Source organism: Ovis aries, chromosome 8 (genome assembly GCF_016772045.2).
Source record: "Ovis aries strain OAR_USU_Benz2616 breed Rambouillet chromosome 8, ARS-UI_Ramb_v3.0, whole genome shotgun sequence".
Classification (NCBI taxonomy): domain Eukaryota; kingdom Metazoa; phylum Chordata; class Mammalia; order Artiodactyla; family Bovidae; genus Ovis; species Ovis aries.
This window is the reverse complement of record NC_056061.1, coordinates 55,023,646-55,041,119: the sequence shown is the minus strand read 5'-3', so window position 1 is coordinate 55,041,119 and position 17,474 is coordinate 55,023,646. Positions and strand designations below refer to the sequence as shown.

The following is a 17,474-nucleotide window of genomic DNA, read 5'->3' as shown; positions in this document are numbered from 1 at the left end:
GGAGACTTAATATTAAACCATAAAATAAAAAATAAATTTTAAGTTTTGGGGATTATTAACTATTGGCATTAAGCCAAGAGAGAGATCAGAAGAAAATGTGCAGTTTCTTAAAAAGCTATACTTTAGCTGACACAACTCAGTACATGGACAATATGCATTCAACTTGGAGATAGATCTTCTAATCCTCAAATTCTGACCTTCTATCTTCTTCCCACATCCTGATTAGGAAACTTCAGCACACCCCTTGAACTTAATTCTAATCACTAAAAAAAAAAAAACAATCTTACAAGATAACTACATTCAAATAAACATTCATAGATGATTTCAATCTAAGTAGGGAAATACATTTTATATTTCCTTTGAAATTTTCTTCTCTATTCAACTTTCCTGTTCCTTGTGGCAGTATAAATATCTCATCTATTCTGAAAATCTGGAGCATCCTAACCTTTCTAGATGCCTAACATCAGTGTTTGGAGATGGGACGGAGCAACTGACATTTAGCGATCAGCTACTGAATACCAAGTATTACCTATATGAAAATCACAGAATCTAGTGAAAGTGAAATTCTCTTAGCGTTATTAGTGTTTCTGTCCTCATGAGGGCTATTTTTAGCTTAACTCTTAATTCTGGAGACATTCTTCTCTGGGAAAAGGAAGTAGGAGTTAAACAGAACACCATGGTCACCAAGAACTGAAGGCACAGAGCAGAAAGCAAGCAGAGATTCAGCATCTTTTAAATCTCCTGACGCTGCAGCTGTGCACTCAGTGTCTGACCCAAAGTCTTTTTTCCCTAGATTACTTTAAGATATTGTTTTCTCTTTCTCTTTGACTTCCATAGTCTAACAACGATCTTTCCAGGTATATATTTAATTTTATTTATCGTGAAGTATGTGTGCTTAGTCACTCAATCATGTCTGACTCTTTGTGACCCCATAGTCTGTCTGTAGCCCACCAGGATCCTCTGTCCATGCGGATTCTCCAGGCAAGAATATTGGAGTGGGTTGCCATGCTCTCTTCCAGAGGATCTTCCCAACCCAGGGATCAAACCCAGGTCTCCGGCATTGCAGGCAGATTCTTTACTGTCTGAGTCACCAGGGAAGCTCATTCATCATGAAGGGCTTCCTTTGAGAAATTATCTTTCACCAGGCCTTGAAAATTTTCAGTATCTCTTTTACTATTACTACTTCCCTCTTCTCACTCTTATCAATTTCTGAACCCCTAGTAGATTTACACTGAATTTTTACAAGGCGTATTTCTTGTCTCTTACACTTCTTTTATATCTTACCTTGCTTGTTGCATTCTGGGTAATGTATTCAACTCTTTCAATTAATTCATTCTCTTTCTCCTTTGTTTAGCTTTCCCATTCAATTTTTAGTTATACTTACTGTATATTTTTATCTTTATAAATTTTATTTGCTTCTATTATACATTTCCATAATCTTCTGTAGTTTTTCTTATCACTGTTTTCTATTCTTTTTGAACATTGCAATAATCTTAAACACTTTTATTGTATATCCTCTTTCAGATTTTTAAATAACTTCAGGATCATGTTACATACTTTGCCTGCCTACCCTCTTTCCTAGTTGATTATTCACAGTGTACCTAAACAGACCATTCCTCTGTGTCCTTCTAGATATTGTAAGGATTGCAAGAACCAATTCCTCTCCCCTCCTCTGTTAAAATTTTAGCTTGGAAAGTCTTGTACCATGCGAACTTCAGTCCATATGTAAAAGTATATGGTATAATTTGGACTTCAACCCGTAGGCTTGTGGTTTTAATAGCTTACGAGAGACATTTTTCACAATAGGAGCATGAAAAGAAACAAGATTCCTTGGCACGTTCTGGTCTAGAGGGAGTATTCACTGATGAGGCAATTGTTTGGAAGTCTCACAATTTTGCATACTTTCAATTAGTCAAAAAAGACTACTTTGTTTATAGGTTTAGGATGTTTGTGATGTTTTCTCTCCCTGCTTGGGCTTTTAAAATCCAGTCTCCAGACACATGATCTATATTTATGTTCCAAATTCATTGAGTCACTAAGGTGCCAGCTTTAGGATATGTTATTGTGTTTCTCTTGTTTTTATTTTCAGATTACCCTTTTGTTTCCTCTTCCCAAAATGTGTTAAATTTTGTGTGTGTGTTAAATTTTGGGAGTTAGAGTTTATCTAACATTTCTGTGAATTTCTCACATGAGGAGGGATCTGAATTAACTCAGGCTGCTACCTTATCAGAGCTCCCTGACATTCCTTTCTAGTATCCTTATTTTCTAACAGGGTTTTTCTCTCCATTGACATGCTACGTAAGAGTAAATTTTAAAAAATCCAATTTATTCTCTAGACTCGACCCAAAGGCAAGAAAAAACTCCTTGTGAAGTTTCTATGGATTTTTACTCTTCTTATCTTAAGGAATTAACAGTGGGAGGTCACTTTACAACAGCAGTTTGCATATTTATTTGGAACAGGTGTTTAAGGTTTTAAACCTACTTAATTTTAGGTATATTTTTCTCTTGGATAATTTTTCCAGATCCGCTCCACCCCCCACCCCAGCCCCCCTGCCCCGCTCTTTAATTCCTGTAAAGTCTACATAACACTTAAACAGCACTGTTCTTTAGTAGTTCAGTTCAGTCGCTCAGTCATGTCCGACTCTTTGTGACCCCATGAACTGCAGCACGCCAGGCCTCCCTGTCCATCATCAACTCCCAGAGTTGACCCAAACCCATGTCCATTGAGTTGGTAATGCCATCTAACCATCTCACCCTCTGTTGTCCCCTTCTCTTTCTGCTCTCAATCTTTCCTAGCATCAGGGTCTTTTCAAATGAGTCAGTTCTTCGCATCAGGTGGCCAAAGTATTGGAGTTTCAACTTCAGCATCAGTCCTTCCAATGAATATTCAGGACTGATTTCCTTTAGGATGCACTGGATGGATCTCCTTGCAATCCAAGGGACTCTCAAGAGTCTTCAACATCACAGTTCAAAAGCATCAATTCTTTGGCACTCAGCTTTCTTTATAGTCCAACTCTTACATCCATACATGACCACTGGAAAAACCGTAGCCTTGACTAGAGGGACCTTTGTTGACAAAGTAATGTCTTTGCTTTTCAATATGCTATCTAGGTGGGTCATAACTTTTCTTCCAAGGAGTAAGTGTCTTTTATTTTATTTTATTATTATTTTTTTTCATGGTACTTTTTATTTATTTATTTATTTTTAAATTTTTTTTAATTTTTATTTTTACTTTATTTTACTTTACAGTACTGTATTGGTTTTGCCATACATTGACATGAATCCACCATGGGTGTACACGCGTTCCCAAACATGAACCTCCCTCCCACCTCCCTCCCCATAACATCTCTCTGGGTCATCACCGTGCACCAGCCCCAAGCATGCTGTACCCTGCGTCAGAGATAGACTGGCGATTCGATTCAGTAAGTGTCTTTTAATTTCATGGCTGCAGTCACCAGTTGGTTCTTTACTGTCTCACTACTATTTTTTTACGAGAAAAAGAATTACTTACAAATTACCCCCACCTTTTTCTGTATTTTACGTTATTTTCTCCTAGATATGTTTGGGAAATATGCTGCAGATATTTAGACTCACGGCTCCCAGGAATGATGCATAATTGCATTGACTGACAGAACATGGATTTGGAGAATAAAGAGGAAGACCACATTGTCCACTGGAGTTGAAAGCCAGTATAAATTCTCAATTTCTAATGCTGAAACCCAGAGACTGAGACTATTAATAACTGAGAAAGAAGATTTTGGCTTAGAGAATGTGCATGTGAGAGAGAGGGAGAGAACTTTAGATGATAACAGTGATTGTAGTGTAAAGAAGAGGGTACAGATGAAGAAAAAGAAATCTTCAGTTGCCATGGGACATGAAAAAGTGATTCTTTTTATGCAAGATACCTAGGGAAGGTGTGGACTGCCTACGTTTTCTACACTGAAGTGTATATCACAGAACACATTCCATTCACTCTGAGAAAAAGAGAACGGGAGGAAGGAAATTAAGAAAGGAAGGAGGGCAACATTTCAGGGTTGATGGAGATTGTGTGGTTATTATGTGATGACTCTTCATGATCTTAATGAACAAGAACAATAGAATCCATTCTACATTAGCCTTCTGTTTTGTCATCGTTGCTTGCTGTTTGGATATACCAGATTCAAGTGTACATCCTCTAAGAACTTCCCAGTGGAAAAGGGCAGAGGGTCTCATCTCCCAGGGCCACTGAAACCATTACTATTGTCATCCCAAGGCTCCTAAAAGCATATAAAATCTCTTCTTCATCTACTTTTAAAATCGGATCTGGTTGATAACACAGGTTTTAAGTTCACCTATGATCCGGAAATGTTTTCAAAGATTTAATTCTCTGTTGTTTTAGAGTCTGAGGACTTTTTATAGCATCAAAGCAATTGAGATTAGAAAGAAATTACTGGATCTTCATATTCTGTTTTTGAAAGAGTGATATATTTCCCTTCTCTTTTTCCTGTGCCCACCAATGAGAAGTACAAAATGAGATGTTATCTTTGAGACTGTGTATAGGGAAAACAATAATTTTATAACAATAATACAATAATAGTAATTTTCCCACCCAACACTAATAGAAAATTGGAAGTGTGAAAGTTTTATTCACTCAGTTGTGTCTGACTCTGTGATCCCATAGACTGTAGCCAATCAGGCTCCTCTGTTCATGGAATTCTCCAGGCAAGAATACTGTGGGTTGCCATTCCCTTCTCCAGGGGATCTTCCTGTCCCAGGGATGGATCTGGGTCTCTTGACTGTAGGCAGATTCTTTACCATCTGAGTCATAAGGGACGCCCGTTAGAAAAGCAGTAGTGTTTATTTTTTCATAAAGTTTATGTTCCTATGACCAAGCTAGACAGTGTTGAAAGCAGAGACATCACTCTGCCTAAAAGGTCTGTGTAGTCAAGGCTATGGTCTTCCCAGTATGGTTGTGAGAGGTGGACTGTAAAGAAGGCAGAGTGTCAAAGAATTGATGCCTTCAAACTGTGGTGCTGGAGGACTCCTGAGAGGTCCCTGGACAGCCAGGAGATCAACCAGTCAACCTTAAGGGAATACTCATTGAAAGGATAAATGCCAAAGCTGAAGTTCCAGTATTTTGGTCACCTGATGTGAACACCTGACTCACTAGGAAAGTTCCTGATGCTGGGAAAGATTGAAAGCAGAAGAAGAGGACATCAGAGAATGAGATGGCTGGATGGCAACACCAATGTAATGAACATGAACTTGGGCAAAATTCGGGAGATGGTGAGGGACAGGGAGGCCTGGCATCCTGCAGTCCATGGGGTTGCAAAGAGTCAGACATAACTGGGCGACTGAACAAGTTCTTAAAATAACATTTCATTTTGAGATTTAAGTAAATTAAATATGCAAGATAAGAGGTTGTTGCTGTTTACACAGCAACTATACTACAATATTTAGTTGTTTATAGACTCCACCTGCTCACTATTTAATTAAAATAAAGGATCAACTTTCTTCTTACTCATATTTTCCTTTCAATTACATTGTTGATTATGTGTGTATTACAAATAGGTAGACTTAAGCAGATGTTTAAAAGTGAAGAGGCTTTAAAAATGTTGTCAATTATGCTTTAAGATTATTCCACCATTCACTTAGGGATTTTTCTCCCAATGTTATTTTCAATGCTTTTTTCCCTTCTCATATTATCTCACATCCATTTTCTCCACAGTAATAATTGGTTGTTTTATGGCTTGTCTAACAGGTCTTTTTTTCTCCTTGTATAAATTCCTCCTTGCTTCTTTGTTTCAAATTCATTAAAGACATTCTTCCTTCTTTGCAGGCCTAGATTCAAATGACTCTTTCATACATAAATAATAAACTTAATCTTACTCTTCTATGTTTATCTACAGCTGTAGCAATAATACCAGCTCTTACATTTATGAAATGCTAGTTCTATCTAGGTAATTGCTCAATTTAATGGCAAATATATTTCTTTTCTAGTACAATAGGAACTACATTATAATGAATTATTAACATTAAAACTTTATTTATTCTGTTCCCAAAACACAGTCTAACAATCTTTCTGACCAAATCAGTCTTCTGCATGTTTTCTGATAGCCATTTAATAAATCAATGATCCTCTTTAGCCTTTACTTAGAAATTTTTCAGACACTTAATTATTTTTACACAGCTTATGGGGACGGAATAACAAGAACAAGTGGACATGCCGTATGCATTAAAACATCTCCTAGGTCTATATTTGAGTTTGGCTAGCCTATCAGGTATAAGCATCAGTGCTGAGGAAAAGTGAATATTTCATGTTGGCAAGAAAATGAGTCTCCTAAGTGTGAAGTGAGAGAATCAATTCCTAGGCAGGTTGATAAGAAGGCTGGGGTCCCTGAGGTGGCAAAAGCGGTCTGGGGCTCTCAGATTGGAGATAGAGGTCTGGAATTCTCAAGGAGGAGGAAAGGACAAACACCTTTTTTTCCCCTCTACATTCCTTAGTCTTAGTCACATAAAACGTTTTTTTCTTTAAGCCTGGAACTGATGACTCCGCAACAAACAACTCAGTTTAAACTCTGTACTAAGGATTATATAACAACAATGTATCCTCCTTGAGGACAGTTTCTCCTTCCTGAAAGAAAAGTGAAGTCGCTCAGTCTCAGTTGTATCCGACTCTTTGTGACCCCATGGACCGTAGCCTACTAGGCTCCTCTGTCCATGGTATTTTCCAGGCAAGAATACTGTGGTGGGTTGCCATTTCCTTCTTCAAATCCTGTTATCCTAAAATTTAAATTGTGAGTGGGTCTGGTAAAATCTTTACAACCTTGAGACATTCTTCTGATTTATTGTAATAACTAATTTAAAAAGTATATAACTCCCTTGCTAACACTAGTGAGGGGGGGCACTCTCTGTCCCCCTTCTGATGTCTATGTCAGAAGCTTTCTCTGTCTCTTTTCTTTAATAAAACTCTGCTACATAAAAGCTCTTGAGTGATCAAGACTTGTCCCTGGTCCGGAAGCTAAATCTTCTTCAGAGATCAAGAATTGGACACTGTTCACTATAAACTATCATCTTGGGGGCTTTCTGGGATCTTCAGGACAAGGTAAGAACACTCAGAGCTCTAGCCTCTCTGCTTTTTCAGTACACACATTTTCTGCTTTACTTTACTAACTCTACGGTGTGCTGTGTGAATGAATGACATGTCCTGTGCGATGCAAGCATTGAGCCCTGCTGTGTGGTTTTGCAGTGCCTCATGATGACTGAAGGCAGCCCTCGAAAGGGGAGCCTTGTCTCTGCCAATGCCAAGAGACCCTCAAGGTCCCTGTGAGGGGTGCGACCAGAAATGGGCAAAGTGCGTGGACCAAACTTTCCTTCCTTTGTCAGATTTTCCTGGTCTCTTTGACCATTTCATAATTGCATGGGAAATTAGAACTACTAACCCAAGTTATGACCAACCTAGATAGCATATTCAAAAGCAGAGACATTACTTTGCCGGCTAAGATCTGTCTAGTCAAGGCTATGGTTTTTCCTGCGGTCATGTATGGATGTGAGAGTTGGACTGTGAAGAAGGCTGAGCGCTGAAGAATTGATGCCTTTGAACTGTGGTGTTGGAGAAGACTCTTGAGAGTCCCTTGGACTGCAAGGATATCCAGCCAGTCCATTCTGAAGGAGATCAACCCTGGGATTTCTTTGGAAGGAATGATGCTAAAGCTGAAACTCCAGTACTTTGGCCACCTCATGAGAAGAGTTGACTCGTTGGAAAAGACTTTGATGATGGGAGGGATTGGGGGCAGGGGGAGAAGGGGACGACAGAGGATGAGATGGCTGGATGGCATCACTGACTTGATGGATTTGAGTCTGAGTGAACTCCGGGAGTTGGCAATGGACAGGGAGGCCTGGCGTGCTGCGATTCATGGGGTCGCAAAGAGTCGGACATGACTGAGCAACTGAACTGAACTGAACCCAATCTTTTGGATCACAGACTTTCAAGGAACTAGTGATCCATGCTGTTACTATGTACTGTTGCCTAGACCCCAAGTAAGGAAGCGCCTAGCCTTGCTAGGAGCCGAAAGTTACTAGAAGCACGTATGGAGTGAGGTGGAACCCTAGGAACATCTCTCAGGCCAGAAGTTACTCTCTTGGCCGCCTGTCTCAGGGGCCTGCAACCTGAAAGGGAGTCTTTGTCATGGCTGTGCCTCCTATCTATACGGACAGAAGCACTGCCGGTGGCCATGAGGTTTCTGAGGACATAGATCAGGAATTGTGGAATCTGGCCAGACTGGAAATGCAATGGGCCTCTTCCTTCAGTAGCGCTAGCTCTTAGTGGACCGGAAGAGGCTCTCTGATGGCTTCTGTCTCAACTCTAGATATTCCTTTTGTGGAATCTGTAGCAACGAGCTGGAAGGATTGACCCTAATAGCTCGAGAACAAAGATCACCTTTTCCTCGCTGGCCAACCCTCCACCACCTCTTTTGCTATCACATACACTGGTGTGGCGACAGGAGGGACATCTTGGTTGTTATTTGTCTCTTTAAGACGCACCCATTCTAATGCAGTCACGACTATAGTCAGGAGTGTGCACAGGCACACGTAAGACATGCTTCCCGTGGTAGTCCTAGCTTGGGAAACACTCTGGGAAATTACTCTGGCAAATCAAACAAAGGTCTCGGTGGTGTGGAATTAAATCAATCTGGGATACCATCAGGTCTACCCCTGGTGCATCTCCACCCCGCCTCAGTGGTAGAACTGGGAGGGACGAGTAAGACGCCTGCGTCGGTAAGGGACAGACTAAGTCTGACCAGGGAAAGAAAGCTTTGGTGGAGATTCTGCTACACCCCCATCTAAAGCAGGGAAGGGCGCTTCTGATGGAAAAAAACTAAGGCTGTGGATGCCGCTTATTTCTCTCTTACAGATGGGAGCTATCAGTTCCAGAACCACTTCTTTAAAATGTATTTAAAAAAAAAGCTGGGACAAGTTTGATCCCCAGAATTTAAAAAGACATGCCTGATCTTCTTCTGTGATACTTAACGGCCACAGTATTCTTTGGAAGATGGGAAACACTGGCCTGTTAAAGGGTCTCTCAATTATGATACTGTTTTACAACTAGATCGATTTCATAGAAAATAAGGGAAATGGGTAGACGTGCCTTATGTGTTATCTCTCCGCGAGACATGCCAGACTTATGTCCTAAGGGTGCAGATTTGTGTATGAAAGCTTCAGCTGCCTCCTGTTCTCTTATTTCGCCCCTTTATCCCTTTATCTGGGGCTCCCAACTGAACAGGCTGAGTTAGGGCACCCTTCCAGGAGGGGCTGGCTCAGTGTCAGTAGAAATTCAAGCAGTAATTGCAGTTGAGACTATCTAGAGGATCCGAAAGGTACACAGACTCCTTTACGAGACTAACATTATGACCTTACTTGGAGAGATGTAACACATGTCTTGGGACAGAAACTAACTCCTGACTTGAGAGCTTGAGTTTTGGGGGAAGCCTCTACTTTTGGAGATGAATGGCTTGAACGTGAGACAAGGGGAAAGAGGGAACACGAAATAGCCCTCCTTCCTACTGGGAGCCAAATGGTTTCTATAACAGAGCCACTTTGCCAGATGTATTCTTGAAGGACTTAAGCAAGAACAAACTAAGACTTTAAACTATGCTAAGTTGGCTGACATAGAATAGGGAGAGAAGGAAATTCCTGATAAATTCGTAGTTAGATTTTGGGAGGCTCTCCACAAGTTTACCGACGTTGATCTTAAAATTACAGAGGGAGAAATGATCTTAAAAGATAGATTTCTCACTCAGTCAGCTCCAGATATCTGCTATAAGTTATGAAAACAGGTGTTTGGACCAAATCAGTCTTTAAAAAACTGTTGCAGCTGGCTCAGATGGTATATTATGGCAGAGAATATGAGGTGGAAAATAAGAGGCAAAAAAAGAACCAGGCAAGACTGATGCCCCAACAATGGCTGTTAGACCTGCTCTGAAACAGCTTGAGAAAAATGCCCAGAGGGACCTAGGTAAAAAGGGATGGGCTTGCTGTTACTGTGGAAAGGAAGGGCCTCTCAAGCGGGATTGCTCTCAGACTTCTAAGCTGTCCCCGGCTCCATGTCCAGTCTCCAAAGGACCATGATGGAGAAGAGAGTGCCCTCCAAGGTGTAGGCCCCAGGGTTGGACTCTTAAGACAATATGGACTGAAGGTGTCCAGGGGTCCCCACACAAGCTCCCACCCTAATTACATCTGAGGAAACTTGGGTATTAATAACTGTGGAGGGCCAACCAGTCAATTTCTTTTGGACACTGGGGCAACTTTCTCTGTGCTCACTGAAGCCCCTGGCCCACTTTCCTCCCTATCCACTACCATAATGGGACTTTCTGGATGAGTGAGTGAAGTCGCTCAGTTGTGTCCGATTCTTTGCGACCCATGGACTGTAGCCTACCAGGTTCCTCCATCCATGGGATTTTCCAGGCAAGAATACTGGAGTGGGTTGCCATTTCCTTCTCCAGGAGATCTTCCCAACCCAAAGATTGAACCTGGATCTCCCGCATTGTAGGCAGATGCTTTACTGTCTGAGCCACCAGGGAAGTCATCCTTTAAGTGGAAACTGGGACTCTGTGCTGTTTTCTCATGAGTTCCTAATTGTGCCAGAGTCTCCCTCACCCCTTCTGGGGAAGGATATACTGAGGTCCAGGCCTCTGTTTTCATGAATATGGAACCAGCTCTTTTTAATGGAACAAAATGTAAATCCTAGAGTGTGGGCTGATGGAAAAACTGGGTCGAGCACAAAATGCTGTTCCTGTTGTTATCAAGCTCAATGACCTCACCTATTTTCATATCAAAAGCAGTATTAACTAAAGCCCGAGGTTAATGAATGGACAAAATCTTACTGTACTGACTTCTCATGATGTGAGTGGGATCTTAAACTCTAAAGTTCAGAGCAACAATGCTCCGTCTTTAAAGCTGCTGTAACTCAAGGGGTGTCAAAAGCTCTAGGAACAGAGTATCACTTACACTCCTCTTTGAGACCTCAATCTTCAGAAAAAGTTGAAAAGGCTAATGACATTATTAAAAGACACCTGTGTAAGCTAACTCAGGAAATACAAGACAGCTGGTTTAAAGTTCTACCCATAGCTTTAATGAGGGCTCAAACTGCCCCTAAGAAGAAGGGACTGTCTCTATGATAGACTGTTTTTGTACACAGATACTGCCATAGAGCCTTAAAATTAACTAGGTGATTCAGCTTCTTGCTTTCCAACAGACATTACTAGGAAGTTAACTCCTGACCCAGACTTTGAGTCAAACTAGCCACTGTTTGCTGAGAAGGTGATGGCACCCCACTCCAGTACTCTTGCCTGGAAAATCCCATGGACGGAGGAGCCTGGTAGGCTGCAGTCCATGGGGTTGCTGAGTCAGACACAACTGAGCGACTTCACTTTCACTTTTCCCTTTCATGGATTGGAGAAGGAAATGGCAACCCACTCCAGTGTTCTTGCCTGGAGAATCCCAGGGACAGAGGAGCCTTGTAGGAGGCCGTCTATGGGGTCGCACAGAGTCGGACACAACTGAAGCGACTTAGCAGCAGCAGCAGCCATTGTTTGAGCCAGGAACCAAGATGGGACTGAGAATCTACGTGGGCTTGCTTCTGTTGACTCCAGGTCCTGAGTTTGACCATTTGACCCTCAAGACAGCACCTTCCTGTCCTGGACTCATTCCTATGCCACATTCCACAATTGGTCTAATTGCTGGGTCTGCAGAGCACTCCCCTCCTCATCAATTGAAGACATCCCACGGTGAGTTTCTCCACTTCTTGGAAAGGACTTTCTTCAACTCTGAGAATACTTTCACCAACAATAATCATATTTGACACCTCTTGATCTGATGACATCTAACAATCTAAAGATGGAGTGATGTAACTATGGACTGAATATAACTTTTAATTTTGATTATGTTTTAACTTGGTTTAATGACTATTTTGCTGCACATAAGAAGGTAAATGGGTCTAGATCTGGTGGTTTTCTCCCTGATGTTTATCAAATATGAGATGAGGTCATATGGCTAACTCCTAAAAAGGGATGCCTACTATCTAATGCTCCCATATGCTGGGAAAAAATAGAGCCATCCCCAGAAGTTAGCCAACAACTTAGTTATAATGATTGGAAACAACTGGGATTTTTGCCTCAAGAAACAAAATACAGTCATTCCTGTGCTTTCCAATCCCAGTTAAGTCCTCCTTTTGCCTGGCCAGGAACTGATTGGGACTGGGTCCCTCAGTCATGCTGATTTACTCCAAATGGGACCTACTAGATATGTGGCTAATACTTATGGGCGTGGCTTCCCCCTGGCTGGATAGGAAGACACACTCTAGGTCTAACTTTTACTCATGGCTTCATATTTTCAGAGCTTCCAGAGAAGCCTAATCTGCCACACCTTAAAACTCATTGGGTAAGATCTGTATTTCACTGGTGTGATTGTCTGGCTACAATACTCGTTCCCTCTCTGGAAACAAAAGATTAGATGTTATTCTATGAGTTGATGCTCTGACTAACTTTCAGCCATTAATGCTGAACAAATACAAATTAGAAAGGTGGTTTTACAAGACAGATTGGCCTTAGATATTCTAACAGCTGCACAAGGAGGAACTTGTGCCATTATTCATACCCAGTGTTGTACATATATACCAGATATGAGTACTAATGTTATTCACTTTGCTAAACACATGAACAAGATGATTCAGGCTATGGATTCCCCTGAAGCCTCAGTCACCTCACTTTGGGAAATGTTAACTAGCTTCCCATGGTGGAAAACTTATCTTAATCACATTAATTCTAATTGTTCTGTTTTTACTGTTTGCTCCCTTCATCTGTAACTATGTAACTGGATTTGTTTCTAACCATTTGAAAGCTTTTAAATTACAAATGGTTGTCCAGGCTCCTAGGAGCGCCACCTCCCCCAACTATTACCTGGGGCCCTTGGATAAGAGACCCTCAGTATGAGGGTGGGGAGAATATGTTGCCTCAACAATTTAGGGTCCACACCCCTCAACAGCAGGAAGTGATTATGGAATTGAAAACAATGCCCCTTTCCCTTGGCAACATAATTTTCCTAAAAGAAAAGGGGGGAATGAGAGAGTCAATTCCTAGGCAGGTTGCTAAGAAGTCCGGGATGCCTGAGGAGGAGGAAGGGGTCTGGGGCTCTGGAAGCAGAGATAGGGGTCTGGAATTCTCAAGGAGGAGGAAAGGACAAACACCTTTTTTTCCCTCTACATTCCTTAGTCTTAGTCACATAAAGTTTTTTCTTTAACCTCAGAACTGATGATTACACAACAAACAGCTCAGTTTAAACTCTGTACTAAGGATTACATAACAACAATGTATCCTCCTTGAGGACAGTTTCTCCTTCCTGAAAACCTTCTGACTAATCCTGATATCTTTAGAATGTATATTATGGGAGCAGGTCTGGTAGGGTCTTTCTATTGTTAAGTTCTAATCCTGCTATCCTAAAAGGTAAATGGTGGGAGTGGGTCTGATAAAATTGTTACAACTTGAGGCATTCTTTTGATTTACTGTAATAACTAATTAAAAAGTTATAGAACTCCCTTGCTAACACTAGTGAGGGGGGCACTCTCTGTCCCCCTTCTGATGTCTATGTCATAAGCTTTCTCTGTCCCTTTTTCACTTTAATAAAACTCTGCTACACATAAGCTCTTGAGTGATCAAGCCTGGTCTCTGGTCCCTGGAAGCTAAATCTTCTTCAGAGATCAAGACTCTGACACCTTTTGCCATAAGCTATCAGAAGTGATGGTAGTAAATTTGGGTGAAAATAAACAGCTCTTTACCATAAAATGCACGGTTTATAAAAATAAAGCAATGATAATATTGAGATCTTTATTTGTACAAAATGTTGTAAACAGGCATGAAAAATGTCAATTAGAATGACGTGCATTCACTCACACAGGCCAATGATTTGTCAGGCACTGTCCTAGATGCTGAAAATGGCCATCCAATAAGACTTAGGTCAGATGAAAACGGTGAAATTGAAGATTAGGATCTTCAAAATAGATATGAAAAATGGTTCATTTTGAAAGGATAACTGAACATAGGTAAGTTTTTGTAATAATTATATCATGACTTTGAATAAGAAATAAACAGAACACATGGTATTAGTAAAGTCATCCCAGAGAAACCAAACAGTAGTAACTGCTGATGGAATATGATGTTTTCACTATGACCATAAAATAAACCATCTAACTATGTGGCAAATACCTCTACTATCTCTGAAATCCAAGAAAGCATTTGTGCTAAATACCAAAGCAAATACTGATCTGTTTCTTCAACATCCATTATTTCTGCATATGTCATTCACAGTCAAATGTCCAGGCAAGGTTTTTTTCTCCCGAAATTCTAATGTATTTGGAGGATTTTGTGTCAAGCCAAAGGAATAAGTGATGGTTCTGAACATTTAAACTAACTGTGTGATTCCTATGAAATGAAAGTTGACCTAAAAAGTATTGCCAAGGTTTACCAAACATAACCTGTTTATAAAATGTTGCTCTACATGTAAAGGAAAAAAATTTGTCACTGTTGAAGATACTCAGATAATGTGCTATACCTAGAACCCCCAAACTCTAAAATACTAATTGAAAATTTATTTTGAACAATGACAGAAGCCAAAAGTAGCTTTGAAGGCAAATATTTCAACTGATAAAAATAGTATAATAGTTTAGAAGTATATGATTTGGCATGTTTTGTAAAATGTGCACCTTATTATTAAACTTTATATAGAATTAACTTATATATGTAACTATAAGCAATGGTGTTAATATTCAAAGCACTTTCTTATTGAAGACATATGGAATAATTGTGATAAATTTTCCTCTTCAGAGTCTTATGTTTGGCCATTTTCCTGTATGAGTTGGTGGCACAAACCTATTTGTCATCTGGGATAATAATACAACTCTTATTAGTGGTGGAAGGTAGTATGTAACTGAGAAGAATTCTGCTATGATTACAGCACACTGAGAATTTATTTTGGATAAAATTTAAAAGGAGCCTTTGAAAATAATTTAAAACTAATATTCTAATTTGCCAGGATTTTCTGGAGCTTGTTTAAATTTGAGAACTTTAGTTTAGAAACTCATTTGAAAAGGTTCACCTCAGTACATAGCACTATTTGTTACTTACCAGTTCTGTGGCTTCATGTGCAAGAACTTTGGCTTCTTGGGCAATTTTCTCAGCTTCGTCAATATAGTCCTTAATGTTGCTATAAGCGTTGAAGGCTGCAGTGGCATTGAAGGAGATGTTTTTAGCCTCATCAAGGATTCTGTAGGGATTACCCAAAAAGAGAATATCAGAGTAGTTGGTACTCAAATGAAGAATATTTGAAGAACTTACTTGTAACAAATAAGGCTTCCAAATGGTCATGGCCAATATAATAATGATAATCCCAAATCATAGTGAGGTATCTCCTAATTGTATTATATTGTAGCTTTCAGTTTAAACTCATATTCCTAAATAACCAAGCTAGAACTGTTATAATAAAATGAATTATATATGAATTTTTTCCAGGGTCTTCAAACATTAATATTTTCCTTTGTATCAAGAATATTAAGTTTTGAAACAGAACTTTTCACATGGAATATATTAAATCCAGATTTATTTATGAAAATTATTCTTGGGGTTAATACACCCATTTTATTATAACAATCCCCAAATTGTAGGGGAAGCAAACCAGTTATATTGAGAAGGCTGTTTACTAGTCAAACACACCTCACTAGTGGCCCATCCCCCATGAACCCATGTGAGAATACCAGTTATAATAAGCCATTATTTCACAGGGCAGTACTGAAATAGTAGTGCCTTCATAGAGTTTGAAAGGGGAAAAAAAAGACTTAAAGGCTATGTATGGAATCACCAGTTTTCATTCCAATCCAAAAGAAGGCAATGCCAAAGAATGTTCAAACTACTGCACAACTGCACTCATCTCACACACTAGCAAAGTAATGCTCAAATTCTCCAAGCCAGGCTTCAACAGTATGTGAACTGTGAACTTCCAGATGTTCAAGCTGGGTTTGGAAAAGGCAGAGGAACCAGAGATCAAATTGCCAACATCCACTGGATCATGGAAAAAGCAAGAGAATTCCAGAAAAACATCTACTTCTGCTTTATTGACTATGCCAAAGCCTTTGACTGTGTGGATCACAACAAACTGTGGAAAATTCTTGAAAGAGATGGGAAACCAGACCACCTGACCTGCCTCCTGAGAAATTTGTATGCAGATCAAGAAGCAACAGTTAGAACTGGACATGGAACAACAGACTGGTTCCAAACTGGGAAGGGATTATGTCAAGGCTGTATATTGTTACCCTGCTTATTTAACTTATATGCAGGGTACATTGTGAGAAATGCTGGGCTGGATGAAGCGCAAGCTGGAATCAAGATTGCCGGGAGAAATATCAATAACCTCAGATATGCAGATGACCCCACACTTATGGCAGAAAGCGAAGAACTAAAGAGTCTCTTGATGAAAGAGAAAAAGAGAGTAAAAAACTTGGCTTAAAACTCAACATTCAGAAAACTAAGGTCATGGCATTTGGTCCCATTACTTCATGGCAAATAGATGGGGAAACAGTGGAAACAGTGAGAGACTTTAATTTGAGGGGCTTCAAAATCAATGCAGATGGTGACCGCAGCCATGAAATTAAAAGATGCTTGCTCCTTGGAAGAAAAGCTATGACCAACCTAGACAGCATATTAAAAAGCAGAGACATTACTTTGCCGACAAACGTCCATCTATGGTTTTTCCAGTAGTCATGTATGGATGTGAGAGCTGGAGTATAAAGAAGGCTGAGCACTGAAGAATTGATGCTTTTGAATTGGTAGTGTTGGAGAAGACTCTTGAGAGTCCCTTGGACTGCATGGAGATCCAACCAGTCCATCCTAAAGGAAATCAATCCTGAATATTCATTGGAAGGACTGATGCTGAATGTGAAACTCCAATATTTTGGCTACCTGATGTGAAGAACTGACTCATTTGAAAAGACCCTGATTCTGGGAAAGATTGAAGGAGGGAGGAGACAGGTATGACAGAGGATGAGATGGTTGGATGGCATCACTGACTCGATGGACAGGAATTTGAGTAAACTTCAGAGTTGGTAATGGACAGGGAGGTGTGGCGTGTTGCAGTCCATGAGATCACAGAGTTGGACAAGACTGAGCAACTGAACTGAACTGAACCAATGCAACCACATTTTCAAAAGCCAGCCCTTTAACAATAAATAGTTTTGATTTCATTAAAATTATAAAACCGAAATTTGGAGCAGAATGTGTGTTTATATATAACTATTTAAAATGCTAATAAGGCAACTGCTGTGCTCTCTAATAAAGAACAAAATATTTTTTCTAAGTGTAGCCTAAGGCAATGTTCGCTCCCCACCATGCAATGTTTGAATTCACTTTTAACTCAGACTTTTGATGTTGCTCCAGTAGAGCTTTGTCCACACC

At 40.1% G+C, this 17,474-nt stretch overlaps 1 protein-coding gene across 3 annotated transcripts in view; it reads right to left on the bottom strand.

Moving 5' to 3' along the window:
* LAMA2 (laminin subunit alpha 2) overlaps positions 1 to 17,474 on the bottom strand; it is a 684,287-nt gene that overhangs the window by 110,696 nt on the left and 556,117 nt on the right. For all 3 annotated transcript variants that reach the window (XM_060419598.1, XM_060419599.1, XM_060419600.1), the window contains one exon: positions 15,156 to 15,294. In XM_060419598.1, coding sequence (XP_060275581.1) covers positions 15,156 to 15,294 — 139 coding nt within the window. The remainder of the gene's footprint in view (positions 1 to 15,155; positions 15,295 to 17,474) is intronic.